The sequence below is a fragment of the Bemisia tabaci genome, chromosome 10, assembly GCF_918797505.1.
Source record: "Bemisia tabaci chromosome 10, PGI_BMITA_v3".
NCBI lineage: Eukaryota > Metazoa > Arthropoda > Insecta > Hemiptera > Aleyrodidae > Bemisia > Bemisia tabaci.
Genome location: NC_092802.1, coordinates 21902349 through 21923412, shown reverse-complemented (window position 1 = coordinate 21923412; position 21064 = coordinate 21902349). Strand labels below are relative to the sequence as shown.

The window sequence follows — 21064 nt, the reverse complement described above, 5'->3', positions numbered from 1 at the left end:
ATGTAACCCATATAACCTTTGGTTTCATCGCTACAACGTTCTTCCAACATTTTATGAAAAATTGGTGGCCTATATTACTAGACTGGCAAAAGGTAAAAAAAGATTATCGGTCAAATGCGACATGTTTTAACACAAAACGCGATTGATACCGTTTTCTAACACACTGAACATAAGGGAAAATGGAAAAATAAAAATGTATTGGTTCGAAAATGGACGCCATTAATACGTTTTTTACCTGGAAAAAGGGTGTGCTTCCGAAACATGTCTTTATTAGTCTTTTCTATGGCATACTCAGTGGCCCACATTATCATACAGGGCCAAGGTGAAAAACTGTCGGTCAAGCGCCACTGTCAAACGCCAAGTTCTTAAACACGCATTGACAATGTCTCTACACAAGGAAAATCGAGGAAATTAGATCCAAATTAGAAATTCGCCCATTGCTTAAAACCAGACGAAATTAATTCGTCTCTCACCAAGAAAAGCGTGCGGCCTCATCATTGGCGCATAGACACCTACAGGGTGATTCATAATCTCTGCAACTTCCCGAAAAGTTTTCCCGTAGTTATAGGTGTCGAGTAAAAACGGAAGTGTTCCCAAGACATCCTAAGTTAAATCGCCTCAATGGCAGCTAATTTCATGAGCTTATTTTTTCGGGAAGGTCTTTCAGAGGCGAGCACAGACTCTAACTTTCGACCCCATTTTGAAGACATCGTCCCGACCAGTTATAACGTGGCGCAGTGTTACAAATCAAAATGACCGAAAAAATGTAGGTATCGGTAGTCATGGAAGTAATGCGAGAATTTTGGATCACCCTGTAGGCAAATAAAGGATTTTTTTCAAATAAGGTCATGAGCAAAGGTCAATGAAGTGACAAATTCCTTGGAACTTTTCCTGGAAGCTCAGTGGGTCAGTGGACAAGATCTAAGACCTATTTTAATGGGTCGAAGCTCAAGACGTCGCTTGAGTCGTTAAGACTCGCATAGATTATTGTTAATAGACGGTTTCTGAAATATATTGCCTCTGACATCGTAAAAGGACAAAAAGTATCTTCAGCCACTTTTACCGTGATCTTGAGTACCAACATAGGGAGAGTCTACAGGCTTCGATACACGATCAAATTCCTGAACAAATTACCATCAAAGTGCCGGGAGTCATCAGTCCTAAAATCATGAATTTGCTTAGTTTTAGGGTGAAAACTCGGCAGAAATGCTTCCTGTGACAGGAAATTATGAATGGTGGCACTCAATTTTGATCAAAATTTGACGGCCCGTCCAATTTTGATCAAAGCGGACTGTTGCATGGTGACCATCAGTCATCGAGTGGTCTACTTTGATCGGAACTGGTTCGGAATTTGATCGTGTATCCAGACCTTTATCGCGATCCATCTCTTTGATTCACGGTTATACCTTCATGTTTAAGCACATAAAATCTCCGGCCAAGCTAAATTGATCCGGGAGGAGCCTTCGCGCCATGGGTCATGCGACCAAAAAATCGAGGTATAACAAAAGCTGGGGGGGGGGGGGGGGGGGGGTTTAAGCCGAATCTAGGTGCACGACGCGTCGCGGACTTGCGGCTCAAGGATGCGGTCGACACGGGATATGGGGACAACGGTTGCGCAACGAGGTACACCGAACATCGGACACCGACCGAAGATGATCACGGACGCCAGCTCGTCCTCAGAGCCGATGGCGGCGGGCTTTAACGACAATCTATGGAGAGGTGATCGTCGTCTGACGGAGGATTTATCCTTCAGGGACACGAAACGGAGAAGGGAGGAATAGACCGTATTCGATAACGGTTCGATGTATCGTTTGGTCCAAAACAATAGAACATAACCTCAAACTATTTTTTTTTTTTTTTTTTTTTTTGTTCTCCCAGTGATCAACTGGAGAGAACTTTCCTTTCACCCTGGGCCGTTTAATCAATGTAAAATCTCGAAAAATCTCGATCGCTAGTGAGATTTTCCTCTGTTCTCTTGTAAAAAATCGCTTGAAAGAGCGATTTTTTGTATGTGTGAGTGCGCTCCCATAAGATCTGATGTAACCGCTTATCGTATTAGTGCGTATTTTACAGGGGTTTTTCGAGACTACCGATAGTCGCTGTTCGATACGTCGATACGTCGATTCAATTCTAGACCTACCAACCCTTTCCTACAAAATACCCTGTTCCTTCTGAGTTTCCTTAACTTTGCCTTCTTTAACTCCGTTTCTAAATAAACTGTATTAATTATCTGAAGTTCTTTATATCTTAAAGCTTCAATTTCCAATATGAATTTCCTAACTTTTTCACCATTTTCCTTATAAAACAAAATCAATTTACGTATGTACTTTTTACCCTTGTGTTTAGCGCTTGTTTCATTTGTGCGTCAGCTTTGATACAATGGCGGATTGTTTACGTTCATTTTATAGTTGAGCATTTTCCAATTTTTTCCTTTAAATCTCTTCGAAAAAGTCCCAAAATGACTTAGCACTCTTTAAATAAGTAATTCACCCCTTCAACTTAACATTGATGGTACTTTGGATGGTTCCACCTTTTGCAGTGAGAGAAACTGAATTGCCGAGTTTCTGAGCTGGCTATGGCTGGCTCCTTGGTTTGTCCGTGTCCTTCGGTTTGATTTGTGATTTGTGCAACTTCCTTAATGGATAATCTTACTTATCAAAATACTCTTTGACTGTGCGTGGAGTGTAATTTTGTCTTGAGTCTTGACAGCATTAGCACCATGTGAATCAAAATTTCAATCAACTCCATTTTTGCCGCAGGGTAGGGATCCTTTAGCTATCCTACCGCTATCAGAGTGCTGTCGAGAAACTAATCACAACTGTCGGTATGTTCTGTTGAGCAGTTATGTAAATATAAAACGGTTGTATTTGTTAGTCAATTTCTTTTGTATGTGAACAATAACTGAATGTCCAGAATTCCAAACATCTGACTGTATCTCAAGTATATGTCGGAAATATTTATCAAGGTCAGAGTTTGTGAATCCTTGGCAGCAGTTAATGAATTTCCCCTAAGTAACAACTTCGCTCAACAAAGTTTGGTAAGTAAGTACAGCTCAGATCCACCATCGTACACATATAATTACATATTAGTTTAAAATCAGTGCGAGTAATGTTTTGAGGGTAAAGTGTTCTCTATTCTCCAACATTTATTAGCAGGGGTGCGAATTGCGCGGAGGCTGAGAGGTACTTGTTATTTTTCTAGATTTTTCAGATTTGCAATTTTTGTGGAATACTTACTGTGACTTTGGCACACATTCTAAAATTAACAAGAAATTCCACAAAAGTTTGATCAGCGCGTTGTGCTGACCTTCTTGCGAGAACCTAGCCCGAAGCTGAAAATTGCAGAGGCATGAAACAATGTTCACTTTGGTTTGTGAGATTTTCTTATAAACTTGGCATCCTCATATTTGTCCGACTTTTACCAAAATAATCTTGAAATTATCTCTCCCATCACCACATAGCAACAAAATTAGCATAAACATTCTTGATAAGAGGTGGCATAGTATCCAGAGACCCCTGAGAGTTTTGTATTAAATACTAATGATGCTCCTCTGGCAGAATTAAAAATTGACCATTCTAAACTACATACTCATATCAACAGCTCTTGCTGACAACAACCTGCTACCTTCATCAACTTAATCTAAAGTTTAGAATAATAGATAAGCCGCCAACTAATGTACTATCATTTCCATGCAAACAGTCAACCTTGTATTTATTGAGGAATGATAAATACAGTTTTTACTATGCCTTAGAGTTCTTACCATAATTCTTACCATTTGGAGTCAGGAAATAAAAATAATTGCTTCATTGTTTGCATTTTTATTGGCCAACTAAGTTCACAGTGGAACTTTCGTCTACTTGGTGTTAATGAAGGTAAATATTTATTCTTCTCTTATTTGGATGAGAATTACCTAGGTACATCAAATAGGTATGACATACTGTGACACTGGGTGCCGCTACTAGGTACTCTACTTATATTTCAACGATACTGGAAAAATTCATAACTCAGGTAAGGGCGTTATCTTGCAAGCTACAGAGCTAGTAATTAGTCATATTTCGATCCTTTGAGATTCTTTCATCATTCAGAAATAAAAAACTAAATTCAGCTGGAACAGGCACATTTCTAGGAAGGAATGTGACGGATCATTTATATCTAATTTATATCTCATCGTCATCTCACTTATCAAACAATGCTTCTCGTCCTCATCTTGTTCTAATCTTGTTGAGAGCAGGCGAAGATTTGAAATGCGCGCTACAGATTCGGTAGTCGCCTGGCAAAAGTGGTACCCGCCTGACGTCACAAAACTTCAAGATGGCAACAAAAATCAAACTGGGACAATAATCAAAGAAAAGGACTGTGGTGGTTACAAAGGAATACCTAAATGATCATTCATTTTTTCGAACCCTTATAATTTAAAAAAATTAATTTGAAGTGAAGTACGTATTTGGAGACTTTACACTTTACTGGGAGAACATCCAATGCCCAGCATGAGCATTGGAAACGTCATTCGTGAACTCAAAATGACCGACTTGTTTTTTTTTTTTTTATTGAGAGTTTAGTGGCTTCTATTCCTTTAGGAATCTACAGCCATCTATAGGCACTATTTATTGTCCGAAGACATCAGGGAGTTTGGTAGACATCCATGCTCGGGCTTACAAATTTTCACGGATTAAGGCCGAGCGAATTCTGCTTACAGATCCACTCGTCAGTTCCATGAAAATTTGTCGCCACCACCGGGATTCGAACCCGGGACCAATTGACCTAGAGTCAGACGCGCTAACCACTAGGCCAACCTGGCCGGCAACCTCAAACTAATCTATTAGGATTTAAGTTGGAAAAGCTGAAAATGAGCAAATTCCTAACACTTTCACTTTGCATTGGCATTTGGTACTCAGAAGAATAAAACATCTGTTACGAAAGACCCGTTCCCTCCGATTTCTAAATTGACTTTTGAGGCTATGTTTATGTTTTGAACCAATCGATATCGATACAATCTCACCTGTTTGATGTATCGAATACGATCTACGAGCAGTGGCGTGGCGTGCTTTGCGATACATCGATTGATCTGCCATTTAAACCTATTGAAAAGGATCGATAAATAGGGTGTTCGCAACGAACGCCTTGATAATCGATTCTTTACCATAACTTCAAATTGGAAAATATCTATAATCGATCATTCATGCCTCGCCACTGAACGAGGCGCATGTCATAAACCGCCACGTAGAAAGGATCAGAATTAACGCACCACTAGATTACTGCTTCCTCAAAATTTTGGGCAGAGCACATCGAAAACGTGTTGAAAAAGCCTGCTATCATCTAATGCACAAAAATTTAGAGTTTAATAATACGTCATAAACGGAAACCACTGGCGGCGTGCTTTGAGATGTATCGATTGATCTGCCATTTAAACCCATGGAAAAGGATTGATAGACGGGGTGTTCGCAGCGAACACCTTTATATTCCATTCATTACTATAGCTCAAGTGGGAAAATATCGATAAACGATCAACGCCTCGGCTTTTGCGGAAACATCAAATTTCCGGCTTACGAGGAAACCCAAATCAAGAGAGATCGCATACTACATTTTGCAATTAGAAACCACGATTTCTGGTTCAGTTTAAAACAACGTATGTACTGTTGATTCCCGTACGCTAATAGGTGTCTTTACGGATGAGCCAAAAATTGTAGTTCCTAATTGCAAAATGCGGTCCAAATCGGCCACGATTACAAACTTATCATTTGATATGTACATCCTACAAAAATGTCCTTACTGCATGTCATTTAGTAAATTTTCGGAGAAAATCCAAAACACTGAGGAAATAATATTAGCTTACTGAAGAACACTAAAAATAGTTTAAATACCAGTTTGACGTGAGTAAACTAGGTAGTTGGTGTTTTTGAAAATGGAGCATTCAAATTGACGAACACAGAAAACGCTTATTACTCACGTATGAGAAGAATTCGAAAATTTGTGATGTGTTCATCATGTTTTACTTGAAACTTTCTTGAGAAAACATGTTATGCTGTTGTATAAAATTCTTATCTTGCATGGAAAATTGTCCATTTTTGGGGACAAAGGTATCCTTAAGGTGGAAACTGGAATAAACTACGGCTCTTTTTACGAAAAAAAAGTAGAAGGCAAATCAGCTAATAGAATTGTCTACTTTTCTTCTAGTGCTACATCGAGAGGATTCAGATACGTCGGGATTACTATCTCTCAAAGACATTGATTTCGATGTCAAAACCCTCGTAGGCCATGAAAACTTAATCGACCAGTTGTACACTCATTGATCAGGTCCTTGAACCTTAAGCTCTCCTGAGGACGCGTTTCCGGATCTTTTACGATCAAATGGACGTGTTTCTGTCAAACGGAACTATGTGCATTATGACGCGAGCCCTGTTATGCATGTATTCTTATGGGTCTCAGGGCTCATATCTAAATGCACATAGTTCTGTTTGGTAGAAATACGTTCAAATATGATGCCTGCGTTTCGGATTACTCACAACATACCCTCTTGAACCGAATAATTTGCGGCAACCGCATTATTTCAGGCATGCTGTCGTGCTAAGGAAAAATACCGTATGTACATTCGGATGTCGCCAAGTTTCCTCCAATAATATATTTATTCTTAAGAAAGTATGGCCAAAGACCAGATGTGGTGCTCTAGTGTTGGTGGCTCTAAGAAGAGCCGTTGGAAAAGGCAAGCCGGCCGGCTGCATGATGTCCGCTGCGTGCTGTGTGGTGATGTGAGGTAAGTCCCGTGTGACGTACGGGTGCGGACTGTCTTGAGGCGGTGAGGTCACGACATATATAGCCGTGGTTGAGACTGCGGCGGCCAATCAGGAGCGAGCATGGGCTGCGTCGCCAGAGGTGAGCGGTGATTGGCCGCCACAGTACTTCCCTGCGGTTGAGACGGAGTCTCTGTGGGTGGTTGGAGAAGTGAGTGGTGAAATTGGGTGTTGGAGTGAAAACAGGATTGGAAAATGTGTGTAAAGTGGGTGAAAAGTTGAGGATTGAGGGAGTGATGATGGAATATTTGAGGACTTGATTGAGTGATGGTTGATTGAGTGAGTTGAGGGTTGATGGAGTGAGTTGAGGATTGATTGAGTGAGTTGAGGGTTGATTGATTGGTGAGAATCGAGAGGTGCATGTCAGCGTGCCGGGGAGCGCCATTCGACCCGGGTGACACACGGTTGAAGATATGTGACCATCATCTTTCCGGGCAAGGAGGTTGATGCTCTGGACAACAAGTTGGGAACGTGCTGTGTTCTGCGGCAACTTGCTGGAGCGTGTTGATTTGCGCAGCGGAGAGAGATGGATATGATGCGGTGATGATGCTGGAAGCTTTCAATGCTCATGCTAAGATGATCAAATATGACTGTTCCAGTGAGAGATTTGAGTTTGAGTGCTTGAGTACAGTTGACTTGAGAGAAGGTTGAGCGTGTTCTTGAGGCGAGGATGCATGAATGAAGTGAACCAGAAGGCTGAACGTGTTCACTCACGACGGGAGTCACCAATATGGCCAAAGACCAGATGTGGTGCTCTAGTGTTGGTGGCTCTAAGAAGAGCCGTTGGAAAAGGCAAGCCGGCCGGCTGCATGATGTCCGCTGCGTGCTGTGTGGTGATGTGAGGTGAGTCCCGTGTGACGTACGGGTGCGGACTGTCTTGAGGCGGTGAGGTCACGACATATATAGCCGTGGTTGAGACTGCGGCGGCCAATCAGGAGCGAGCATGGGCTGCGTCGCCAGAGGTGAGCGGTGATTGGCCGCCACAAAAGTTATAAATGGTATTGTTATGGTATGGGCCTGTGCAGAGAATGGCTGACACCAGGTTACCGAAGAAGGTGTTGGAGTGGGTCCCCCCAGGTCGGAAAAAGGGTGTATACATGACGTCATCCACCACGGTTGTGCATGTGCACACTAGTTCTTTCTCCCTTGGTTTCATCCATCATCAATACACACATTTGAATTGGCTGTTCGACGTAAAACACGGATTAAACCAAGGTAGTGGACACCGTGCTATGCACCCGCGGTTGATGACGTCACAAGCGGTGTCGTTTGAAGATCAATGGATCGGACATAGAAAATTGGCGTTTGAATAGATGTTGCTGTTTTTTGCCAATCTACTTACATTTAAACCGTCAAAACATGATTCTGCACTCAAAAAAAGTATCGTAACACCTAATATAAGTCTACTTGGTTGTTTAAACAAGGATACTATCTATATCTTATCCACATCTTATAGTGGAAATACAACCATAGCCATAGAAGTATCCACCAGAACTCTGGTGATACTTCCCATAGTATGGTAGATGCTACCATAAAGTCTATTGTTTATTACCGTACTTGGATCACTGTGTCAGAGTATGGTAAAATCTACCATAGTTCATTTTCAGTGTGTGACAGACAAACATGACCCATTTTCAGATTATATTTATATTACTTTTCCAAGTAAATTATCCGCAAAATTGTAAGAAAAATATTGACAAATTTTTCATAAAAATCGTGTTGAATCAGAAGAAATTTGGCAACGTCTGAAAGCTCATGCGGCGTTCCTTCGGAGTACGTTAGCATAATCCAAGGTTTAATTTTCTGGAAGCTTCATAATGATACCTCCGGATGATAAGTTCCCCTGCCCCTGCAGTTGCGTTGGTATAGGATTGTGGGCTTAGTCACTTCGTCGCTCTTCTGACATGAGGGCGCACTTTCGTCTCCACGTAAGCCTTGATCCCCGTATAACTCGACGCTTTCTGCGATTCATGTTGAAATATAGAGATATGCCCTGATGTCAGAGCAGTGAGGACTTGACTACGTATTATCTGCCCAAAAGTCATAAAATGGACCGCGTTAAACAGAAAGGAACCAAGCCACATCAGCTATTGCCAAATTTAATTGGACAATTTAATTTTTTACATGAAAACGGTTTTGCGGATTTTCGTGCAAATTTCAGTGATAATGCTCCATGGTACGAAGCAAATTCCTTGAAATGTTCAAAGAAATCCGAACAAACGTTCTCTCGTAAAAAATTCAATTGCCCAGTTAAACTTGGCAGTAGCTAATGTGGCTTGGTTCCTTTTTGTTAAACTCGGTCCAAATGTTCCAAGATATTCTTGAAATATAGAAACCAAGGATGCCATGCTAAGGAAGAACGCCGTATGAACAATCAAGAGTTGCCGCATTCCGTTCAATAAAATGTTTATTTATAAGGAAAGTTATGTATATTTTCCCTCGAAATTTTCAGGAACTTTAAGTGAAATTGCGTACAAAATTATCTGAAAAATCGAAAGGAAAATATTCATAAAACCAGGGAATTTGTGTTTTATCAAAGGAAATTTGGCAATGCCTGAAGGTTCATACGGTGGTTTTTCTTAGCACGGTAGCAGGGTGGAATCTGGTAGCGCACTCGTCTATCACCGCCGCGACTCGAGTTGCTGCGGCAGTTCCGTTTTACGTTTGCTTGATGGATTTTCACTCCCACCAGAGCGCGAAATTCACGCCGAGCATATTTCGCACCGGATCCATGCACTCAGAGTAATAAATGGTCAAAATAGCAACTGAGTAGGCGTAAATTTCGCGCCGAAATTTTTAACAGTGTTCGTTAGTTTTCTTTCCCGATTGAAAATGAAGTTTTTTAATATTTCAAAAATCCCGGTTTTTTGTATAATTTTTGTTATGCAGAATATTCTTTGGATTAAGTTGTTATTCACTGAGTAATTTCGGGATGCTATAGTTGCTTACGATGTTAAATATTTGGGCACCAATAATTTCAGCCCGATAGTAATATAGCATTAGCATCAGGATGGATCAAGATTACTACCAAAATCACTTTATTTATTACCAAAAAAGGAACATTGTAAATTCTTACGACCAGAAATTTCGGTGGTCCCGGAATCCAAAAAGGGCATTGTAAGGGCAACAACTAATGTTTCTCCGTGGAGACTTATAAAAGTTAAGGAGAAAAAGGTCGCTCCGTATCCTAGAACAACGAGTCAGTTCAGGAATCCACTTCTGCGTGGATTTTGTCTACTTTCCTAAACTTTCGTTAAAGTCTCCAAAATCGTCCATAATAGTCATTCAAGATTATTGATCAGAAAATACCATATGGAAGTTCAAAACATCCTAAGCTCTAGCAGTAACACCTCCAGGCTTATTATTGAAATTTATGATAGACAAAGCTATGGACAAAGAAGACACGGAGAAAATGGAGCAATCCTATTAGTCGAAACGGGTGGTTGTTGAGGACTGGAGAGAAAAATAATGTACTAACTATAAAATCTCTCGTGGGTTGCTGTTTCTTAACTCCTTAGTTCATTGCAACCAACTGCTTCCTCCAATAGGATTGCTCCATTGTCTCTTTGCCATCTTTGTCTATCGCTTTGTCTATTAATTTCAATAATCATTCCACCGTATGTGAAAGGCTAGGAGGAAAAGGCGCATAAGTGCAGTTTTTGCTATCTCGAGAAATACGTGTTTGAAGTTTCGAAGTTACATGGATTCCTATGGCGGAGAGAAAGTTCAAACTGACTACATGCTTAAAAATTGGACTTTTGGAGCGAATATTTCACAGAACATACATTCAGACTAGTTTTACTTTAAATCCGTAATATCTCATTCAATTCAAAAACTGCACTAATGCGCCTAGTCCTTGTACCGATGATATACCACAGGGTGGTTCCAGGTTGAACTTTGCTCTTTGGGCCACCTGAACCTGCTACAGTAGACTCTGGATTATCCGACTTCGTATTATCCGGACTCTGGATTATCCGGATCGATTTTGCAACCATGTAACTCCGTACGCATTCCGATAAGTGAGCAGATCTGTGGAGAAGCGGTCGCAAGGCATATTGGCGCCTGCAAGGCTGAAGGAATACTCCACGCATTGCGCCAAACAGTGAGGTCGGCGTGGAACGCATTAGCGCCTACTAGATTGCATAAATACCTCTTGCATTACGCCAAACGCAGTGCAGTCGGTTAGTTAGCCTAAAACGCACATTAGCAGCTACAAGACTGCATGAATACTTCACGCATTGCGCGCTTTAATCGTTGTATTGTAAGTTATCGATGTCGGCTACCATTCACAATCACCATTGAGTCGTTCAGTTTGGCGTTTACCTTTTAAATTCGTGTTGGTGTGTACATGATGTATACATAATAAGAATACTGTGGTGTTGGTTGGTGGTGTTTGTGTGTACTATTATTGTCCGGATTTCTTTTTCATCCGGATCCGGCCCGGCACCAATTAATCCGGATAATCCAGAGTCTTCTGTATTCTCTTTTTGTTTTGTATTACCTATACTCAATCTTTAATATTTTGTAAACCGTTTCTGCTTCAGAAACGTCGTTTTCTGTTTTGAAAATGTTTCTCGTTATTTCTTTACTCTTTGCTCAATATTGTACATCTCTTCCTCTCTTGTAATCTCTTTGTACTAAAAAAATGTCAAATTAAAAAAAGAAAGGAAAAAAAAGAGAAATGCGCCTAGTCCTCCAAGCCCCTCAAATAGTATTTATGGAACTAAGTTGTGAAATGATATAGGCCAAGTAGTGAAGGCCCTTTTACGGGAGATGTCCTCAATTTTTCTCAGAGTGGCACCATACTGCCGTGCTAAAAAAGAACGCCGTATGAACCTTTAGGCGTTGCCAAATTTCCTTTCATAAAACACGAATTTCCTGGTGAACCTATGAATATTTTTCTTCCGATTTCTCAAATACTTTTGTTCGCAATTTCACCTGAAGCTCCTGAAAATTCCACGGAAAAACATTCAAAACTTTCCTTAAAAATAAACATTTTACCGAAGGAAATTAGGCAACTCTCAGATGTTCTTACGGCGTTCTTCCTTAGCAAGGCGCATGGGTTGGGAGAGGAATTCCACTGCGGCAAAAAGGAAAGTGCTAACCGTTGACCGAAGCTTGCTTGGACGCGTGTATTTGCTCAGTTCTGTCCGAATTTCGCTTCAGTTCTCGCCCTTCTCTGCGGAGGGCGCGGGAAGAAAGGGCCTCCTTGAGTGGGCATCCGTGCATGTGACTTTTTCGGTGACCGGTCTGATTGTTTTGTGCTCGCGTAATCACCGCAACCCACAATCGCATCGATTGTGAGGTAACAGCTCAGCGGTGACGTTCGCTTGTCCGTCCGATGACACCCGTCGCTATCCTAGGTTTCCGTCAGCAGTGGCGTGGCGTGCTATGCGGTACAACGATTGATCTGCCATCTAAACCTATGGAAAAGGATCGATGAACAGGATCTTTGCAACGAGCACCATAATAATCGATTCTTTACCATGGCTTCGAATTGGGAAATATCGATAATCGATCATTCACGCCTCGCCACTTTTCGTCGGTGTTTTTACTTTCGTCCTGTGTACACGTATGTGGATTATATGGATTGCATTTTGCAAAAAGGAACCAGGAGCATTAAAATATCGCTAAGATTGTGCAGCTCCTTTTGTCTCGGATGGAACACCTGATTATATCTAAACAGAATATCGACGGTGTAAGTCGACAATCACATAACTCGTTTGCGCTGTCTGAAAATCTCCGCCTCTATGTTATTTTTTTAAAGGAGAACAAATGGGCATCGTTCTTTGAAGTTTACGCAGAATTTTATTCGCACAGAGAAGAAAAATCACGGTAGTTTTAAAGAATTGCTGTTGAGTAGGTAGTTGTCCGTTTAAAAAATAAATAATGACAGGAAGTCTGCGACGTCGCGAAACGAGTTATGTGATTGCCGACTTACACCGTCGATATCTATTTTACTCACTAAAAACTGTAAATTTAGGGCAAAAATTACCCTGTAAATTTCATATTTTTTCAGGATATAAATCGTTATACCGCAATGGTTGAAGTTGCACAATCTTAGCAACACTACGATGCTTCTGGTTCCTTTTTGCAAAATGCGCTCCATATCGTCACCTTCCGGCTAAAGTATCAGAAGCGCTATGCGACATTTCAAAATTTCCGCCGCCATTTTATTTTTTTACAGAGACATTTTTGGTTGAATCTGGTTGGAAAATTTCACTGAATTTTATCGGCAGCACAAAGAAAATTCGGTGGAATATTCGGACAGTCTCGTTGAACAATCTCTCTGTAAAAAAAATATAAAGACTGCGTAAATTTTGAAACATCCCCTGGTGCTTGTGATACATTGGCCGGGAGGTGACGATATAGGCCAAACCAAGGACCTCCAACCGACCGTGCTGTAGGGAAACGCCGTATGAGCATTCAGGCGTTGCCAAATTACCTTTAATAAAATACCGATTTATCGAGAAAGCTGTAAATATTTTTTTCCAAATTTTTCAGATCATTTCGTTCGCAAATTTACCAAAGTATGTGAACAAATAGAACAGCAATTTCCCAGGGAGGCTTTTTATAACTTGGTCGAATTTTAAATGCCCCCTGAACTGTGCTGAAAACCTTCCGAATCACTGATCTGTAGTATGCTTTGTAAATTTATGTAATTTTAAGTGGTTTTAGTTAGTTTTCAACAGACTTGAAGTTTTTTTCTTGCTGTTCAAATCCATTCATGACTCATATCATGGCCAATTGGTTTTCATGTATAAAATAAAAATAAAACATTTTCATGAAAAATATACATAACTTTCTTCCAAAATACATTCTTTATCAGTTGAGATTTGGGGGATTTGAATGTTCATGCGGCCGTTTTCCTCAGCTCAGCAGTATTATGTCATTTACTCCAAAATTCCCAGCTATTATTTCAACAATATTCTCAGGCATAAAATCATGAAAAATTGTTTGTCGTACTCACATTTTATTTTAAGTATCAGTTGATTAAATACGCCTCCTTTCTCTTATGCGGGCTCCATGTTGAAACTCCCATTGCGCTTTGCAGGTTTCAGCTGAAATTAAAACCGGTTGTGAAGTCCAATTGGCCTTCAATCTTGGCTGGCTATTGCTGCGGTGACCTAAAATAAAAAAGAGGATATTTTTTTAAAAACAAATTTAATCTTATAATTACCCTGAACATAGATATCTTATGATTCAGCATATGGTCAACCAAACAGGGGCACTGGGCAGTCTGGCCATGGGCACACCCTAGAAATTCTGCACTTGAAAAAGAGTCTCCTGGATCCAGAGTCCAGATTCTTAAAAAAATTGACAAGAAAAAAAAACTCTCGATTCACTAGAATTTTTGTTTGAATCGAGGGCCAAGCCCTTTAATTTAAGCAGATTTCTTTTTGATTCGAGCAAAAATTCGATTGAGTCAAGAGCAATTTTTCGTATCGATTTTTTTAAGAATATGGACTCTAGATCCAGTAGACTTTTTCCCAGTGTGACGGGTGGCTCAGAGAGCCCAAGCAGGCCCGGCAAGTCTCTTGTAGAGGCCCCAAAAACTTGAAACCCCCACATAAAGGAGGATTTCAAGTTAGTTAAAAAGGGCCCCACCCGAGCTACTTCATCGCCAAAGAATCGTAAAAAATCGCGAATGAATCTCAAAATATCGCCATTTTTCCGATGTAAAATGCTACTCGAGTATTTTCCCAGGAGCATTCGAAAAAATATCGACAGAATTGAAAACGCTCAATCGTCCCGCGATTGCGACGGCGACAATTCGATGGCAGCGAGACACCAGGCTCGCATTACCCAACGCGAGTGGGTCCGAATTGCACTCGAAGAACAATTACCGCCAAATGACCATTACAACGACCTGTCGCGCAGTTGTCAGATTTCGCGCATGGTAGTCACAGAACACATTCATTACATGATAAAATGACGAATTTGGCAATTAATGGTCGGAACGTGGAGTCCCGTCGATACCAAATCCATCAATCGTTCAGACTGAAATCGAACGTCGTCGCTGGGTGGACCAAAATTCATATTCGATCGGCCAAAATGAACTTTCATCGTTTGAATGTAATGAATAACTCAAAACTGGGCTTGTTCGGAAATTTTCAACTTTTGCGTTTTTGGAAAGGAGAGAATGCACCTCATTCACACTCTGGGAAAAAATTCAGAGTCTCATGGATCCAGAGTCCAGACTCATGGAAAAATTTACAAGAAAAAATACTCTTGATTCTATCGGATTTTTGCTAGAGTCGAGAGTCAAGCCTCTTAATTTCAACAGATTTGCCTTTCAGCGGGGGTGGTTAAAGTAGCATTTTTTTTTGTAAAATTTACATTGAAACAAAGCAGTCACTTTTTTTATCATCTAAATTGTTAAATTTATTTTTTTCCGTGCAACCGTCGCCGTCCCGCGTCGGTTTGGTTTACCTCACATGAGATAGTTCGGCCCGTCGCGGGAGTGAAAATCAAAGATGACGTATGGATTAGCATTGGTCGATTTTTGTCCACTGTATGTAACTAAGTAATTGGTTAGCGCTCGAGATTTTTTCGGTCGGACACCGGCTGGCAATCCGATTCAGTTAGATATTTTTAGACACGCTTAATTGTTGAGGTGTTTAACCATAGGGTCTCTGAGACGAGAGTTGGGATCAAACGCGTCTACAGTTAGAAGACGAATGCTATTCGCAACTCGCGGATTTGGAAAAAGCGAGTGTTTGCGGAGCTGCGTTCTAAATTTATTCACGTGTTGCGATTTTAAATCACCGCTCTCGTCACGGTTGGTCTTCATTTTGCAACATAGAATTGCCAGTGGCGTAGCGTGCTTTACGATGTATCGATCAATCTGCCATTGGAACCTATGGAAAAGAATCGACAGACAGCACTGGAAAAAAAAACACATTGGATGTAGAGTCCAGACCCTTAAAAACATCGACAAGAAAAAATACTCTTGATTTAATCAGATTTAAGCTTATATCAAAAACCAAGCCTCTTAATTTGAGCGGATTTCCTTTTGATTTAAACTTAAATCTGATTGAATCAAGAGTATTTTTTCTTGTCGATGTTTTCAAGAGTCTGGACTCTAGATCCAATGTATTTCTTTTTTTTTTTTTTTTTTTTCCAGTGAGGGTGTTTGCAACGATCACCTTATTAATCAATTCTGTGCCACAGCATCAAATGAGGACAAATCGATAATCTATCATTTTACGCCTCGCCAGTGGTCCAAGTTTTAGCTCATCTTAAAAGTTGCAAAATGTGTTGGCCTCTTTCTAAATTACGTCAATGTGTACCAAAATTACTTGTAACTTTCAATGTTTCTCTGCAAAAGCGAAGATAACTCCGCGATTTGTTCCGCATTCATACTGTCGTGCTAAGGAAAAACGCCGTATGAACCTTCGCGGGTGTTACCAAATTTCCTTAGATAAATCACGAAATTCGGAAACAAATTTCAATATTTTTCTTCCAATTTTTTATATAATTTTGTTCGCAATTTCACCTAAAGTTTCTGAAAATTTCAATAAAAAATATTCATAGCTTTCTTTAAAAATAAACATTTAATCGAAGGAAATTTAGCAACTCTCGAATATTCATAGGGCGTTATTTTCCCTAGCACGGCAGTAGATCACTCCGGTTATTTAAAAGCTACAAAAGTTCCGGATTGAAATGCACTTTGAATTTCCGGAAATTTCTTCAACGCAGGTGTTTGAATATCAATTTCTTTAATTCCTTTCTGCAGAACGCCAGCCATAATATTAATGTCCGCAGAATCGATAAAAGTCGCTAAACAATGCAATCGGAAGAATGAGTTCTGTGAATGTATCGCGCGGTGACAACAACTGTCATAAGAACATTTACTCGCGAAATCTATTATTCATCAAATTTTTGCAATAATCGGAGCTAGTACGGACGCTTGCTTTGTCTTCACTGCAAGCGCGACGCGTGCCGCACATTGCAATTTTCCAGTCGGCATGACGCAAACGCAATTTTCGATTTATGTGACTGCGCTCTCTTACTGAACCGGTCGCATCAAAAACGCGCCATTGGCGGATCTAGCAAATTGGCAATACTGTTTTTCTCCATTTAAACCTATGGAAATGTATCGATTCTTGGAGGGGCCAGGTGCCCCGACAAGAATCGATTATTTAACATAGGTTTAAATGGAAGGAATCCCTTGTTGCCAAATTGCTAGATCCGCCCCTGAAAACGACACAACTCCATTTTGAACTTTTCGAATTTTTTCCTAACATTGTCTTATATGATAAGGAGACCAATAAAAATCAACCATTTGATTTCTAGCTCATGAGACAAGTTGGCTGAGACCTGGTAAAAAGTTGGCAATAAGAACTGCGTCTCAAAATACCATAGGCATTCTTATAGCCGGCTATAAAATGCGATAGAAAATCATATAGCTGGCTGTCGAACGCGCAGAAAATCACACAGCCGGGTTTTACGAAGCGATAAAAAATTATACAGCCGGGCTATAGTTCCTAGCGCCAGGCTATACAACTTATCGCCATGAAAAAAATTGGTTAAAAATTGATTTTGGCTATCAAAATTTCTGTCATAACGACATTCTCGTTTTGAAAGGTACAACCGGGTATGATATTACATGTTTACCATTTGTCTTTTTATTTGTCCAACAAACTGAGGAACGTTTTGGTTTTATTTGTGAAATAGCCTTCTTACCCGCTTTTTAAATTGTTTTTTATTGTATATCTTGTCACGGGCTGCGGAGCGTCTATCATATGGCGGCTTCATCGCCATCGGCTATAAAGGCTACAAGAAATACAAGCTATACGAAATCTTACAGCCGGCTGTAGGTCTATAGTTTAATTTTTTAGTCTATAGTTTAATTTTGAACACAGTTCCTACTGCCAATTTTTCCCAGGAATACTGACATGTATAACCTTTAAAGCTCTTCGATAAGTACTTATTCAGAATTACTTATTTTTCTTGCTTTTTTCACGTAAAAGTTCTTTAATTGCCGGGGTTTCGAAAATTTATCTTCGACACGAGCGGATTCCCTTACGGAAAGGAATGCCGAGATTTCGTCTTACAAAAAGTTTTGTACATTTGCACCTTATGGAGTCTAGGGACGTGTCTAGGGACCAAAAAATAAATTCGACTTAAGCGGTATCTCGTCTAAACCGTAGTTTGACTTAGCGAGCTTTTACTGTACTTACCTACACTGGGAAAAAAAACACATTGGATCTAGAGTCCAGACTCTTGAAAACATTGACAAGAAAAAGGACTCTTGATTCAATCAGATTTAAGCTTAAATCAAAAGGAAATTCGCTCAAATTAAGAGGCTTGGTTCTTGATTTAAGCTTAGATCTGAATGAATCAAGAGTATTTTTCTTGTCGATGTTTTTAAGAGCCTGGACTCCAGATGCAACGTGTTTTTTCCAGTGTAGCCTCACTGAAACTTCATTTACAAGTGGTTTTTTCCCTTTAAAAATAATAAACGTCACCTGGAGCAATATCAGTAAGATTGACAACGTTCTTTCGCATCGATAACACACCATTCCTCTCCAGGAATCCTACATAAGTCATAAATTTTTACTAATCTGACATCTGAAGACGTGATCAGCTGAGCAGAATTATTTAGCCTGTGGTTAAAGAGGATAATGCGTTTCTCTTTTCATTCGCAATAACGATCCAATTCTATAATATTTGCCAATTCGTCGAGGTGACTGATCGTATCACTGATTCGGACCAGTGGCGTGGCGTGAATTGCGATATATCGATTGTCATGCCATTTAAACCTATGAAAAAAGATCGATTATCAGGGTGTTCGCAGCGAACACCTTAGTAATCGATTCTTTACCATGCATAGCCTCAAACGGCGAGATATCGATAATCGATCAATTCACGCCACACCACTGATTCGGACTCAAGCAAGGACTTGGTCTCAGGAAATCGTTTAATAGGAATAAATTTGACAACTAACGTAAACAAGGCAATTATGCCCCACGAAAATTCATCGCTAAACTCATAAAGCTGTTGGTGGAAAGAAAATTTGCCACAGGCTTATTGGAAATGAGTTGGCCGGGCCAAATTTTCTTCGTTCCATAAGTGTCAGATTTTCAGTAAATATTGATGCTCACGGTCGAAAAACCAGAAAAAAGAACCACACGGGACATGCAATAGCCGATCCGGAAATTATTTTTATTTGGGGGTATGTGTTCACAATTTTTCATCGGAGTTTGGAGAGTCCAAGGACCAGCGAGGTTAAAAAAATGTTTATGCTTCATGATTGTTGTTAATTTTATCTTCCAAAACTTTAATTGAAAAATTTTTTGTGCCACATTTAAATTCAATGTATCATTTTTTTCCCCCGTGAGAAGTGTGGTTGATTGACTTTTTTCAGTAATTTGCTAATTAGCGCATTTTTTTTATGGGAAAAAGAAACCATGGTACAAAGTTTCAGAGTAATTTATGATTTTTTCAACAAATGCAGGATTTTATGTTAAAAATTGCCTAAGGTGAACAAAATTATTAATCCTTAGCATGGAACATGTAATTTAATATGTGCGTATGATAAAATACCATTAATGGGTTTGCTTCTCAGTTTGTACTGATTCCTACCTCGATCAATTTGCATGCTCATTTTCTTGTTTTAATTTTAGCTTTTATTATTTAATTAAAATTAAATTTTAGCTTGCGTTCCAGTTGAGAATGGGCACGGAAGTGGTCCTAAGCGTTGGTTGTGTTTGTTTACTCTGTTTTTAGCCTTGTAACCAGGGTGGCATGAAACCTAAGATAGAGATGAAAGATTGGAAGTTTCAGTTAAATAATTCATGAAATTTCACGAGGCTGTGAAATATTTCAAATTTTTAGGGGCTAGAGTTTGCAACCCGCACTCAAACACGCAAAAATAGAAGAAAATCGCAATGTAATCGCAATGTGTGTTGCGAAACATGAAAAGGAACCTGTATTTTTCAATATCTTTCAAACATTTCTGAAATTTCATTAAATATTTCACGTGAAATTTCAAGATTTATTTTTCATGATATTTTGCCACCCTGCTCGTAACCCCCATTTCTTGTGTACTTCTTGTATTTTATCGTTTGAATTCAGGATTTTGCGTCGTGTCTCTCCTGCGTGTGTGCATACCTTTTTTTAAAATTTGTATTAATTTTGTGAGTCGCCATCAACAAAATGAACGCCCCTCTCTCTTAAAAATAAGTTGGCTCCCATTTTTCAGTGCAGCAGAGTTTAAACGACAGGTTGCTAGTTACCATGTGGCAACACCGCAAAATAATATGAATTTAAATGATCCCTCTCTCTTTTCACGCGATTCCTCCGTTCCCTTTCCCATGCTTAAATTATCGGGAAAATCTGAATATAAAAAAACTCGCCACGGAAGGCTATGTGCGGTGGACCTGGGTATCCTCATATAAAAGCAGAAGATCTTGGCCTCCACACGTATTCTTAAAACCTGAGTGATCTGTGAAGTAAGCTTTATCAGTGTTAACATGAAATCTTTCATTGCTGTTTTAGCCGTTCTTTTCGTTTTCGCCTGTGTCCAGGTACGTAGTTAATTGATAAATATGACGATCCAAACATTCCGTGCTCATGAGATATTCACGCTTGTCTTTTAGAAATGACATGCAGAAAGCTTGAAAGTTAAAACATCTGAGAAACTGGTGTTGATAAGAGCTGGGATTGATTTTTTTTTTCTACCTATACTGAAAAAAAAATCTCGGTGTATTTACTGAGAAAAGCGTAAAATTACCAAGAATTTAGGGTTCTATTTAATCCCAGCTTTTTCTTGGTAAAATTACCATTTATGGAATTAATTTTACCGAGAAATCTCAGTAAAATTATTGAACTTTCTCGGTAATTTTACTGGACCTTGGTAAAAACGCCAATATTTTTTATCGACTGTGGTAGAATAACCGAGATAAAATGGCAAAGTTACCGGGATTTGATTATCAATGAAAGTGGTAATCTTGCCTGAAAAAAACAGTAAAAATACCGGTTTTTAGGTAAGCTTACCAGTCTGTCTTGGTAAATTTACCAATAATTGGTAAAAAAAAGTGAGATGGTAAAGGTACCAACGAACCGTGGTAAAAACGCCGAGAATTTTTTTTTCAGTGTAAAAATAGTATGACAGGAGGTCTATAACACCGCCAACCGAGATACGTGGTCGGGAAATAGAACCCTCGTGAGCGGGGTGAAATTTTTCGGAAAAGCGATCCTTATCCAACTAAGTAGAAAATTCGACTTCTACTCGCAACATCAGTAGCATAGTTGATTCTTTTAAAAAT

At 39.7% G+C, this 21064-nt stretch overlaps 2 protein-coding genes across 2 annotated transcripts in view; one reads left to right on the top strand and one right to left on the bottom strand.

Annotated features, from left to right (window-relative positions):
* The window catches only part of LOC109037959 (very long chain fatty acid elongase AAEL008004), a 93883-nt gene that overhangs the window by 42054 nt on the left and 30765 nt on the right, over nt 1-21064 (bottom strand). Inside the window, exon 2 of the mRNA XM_072305396.1 lies at nt 13759-13915. The gene's annotated coding sequence lies outside the window, so the exon portion shown is untranslated. The remainder of the gene's footprint in view (nt 1-13758; nt 13916-21064) is intronic.
* Nucleotides 20165-21064, top strand: part of Obp19c (Odorant-binding protein 19c) — a 50668-nt gene continuing 49768 nt past the window's right edge. The window contains exon 1 of the mRNA XM_019052859.2: nt 20165-20323. Coding sequence (XP_018908404.2) covers nt 20270-20323 — 54 coding nt within the window. The 5' untranslated portion in view covers nt 20165-20269. The remainder of the gene's footprint in view (nt 20324-21064) is intronic.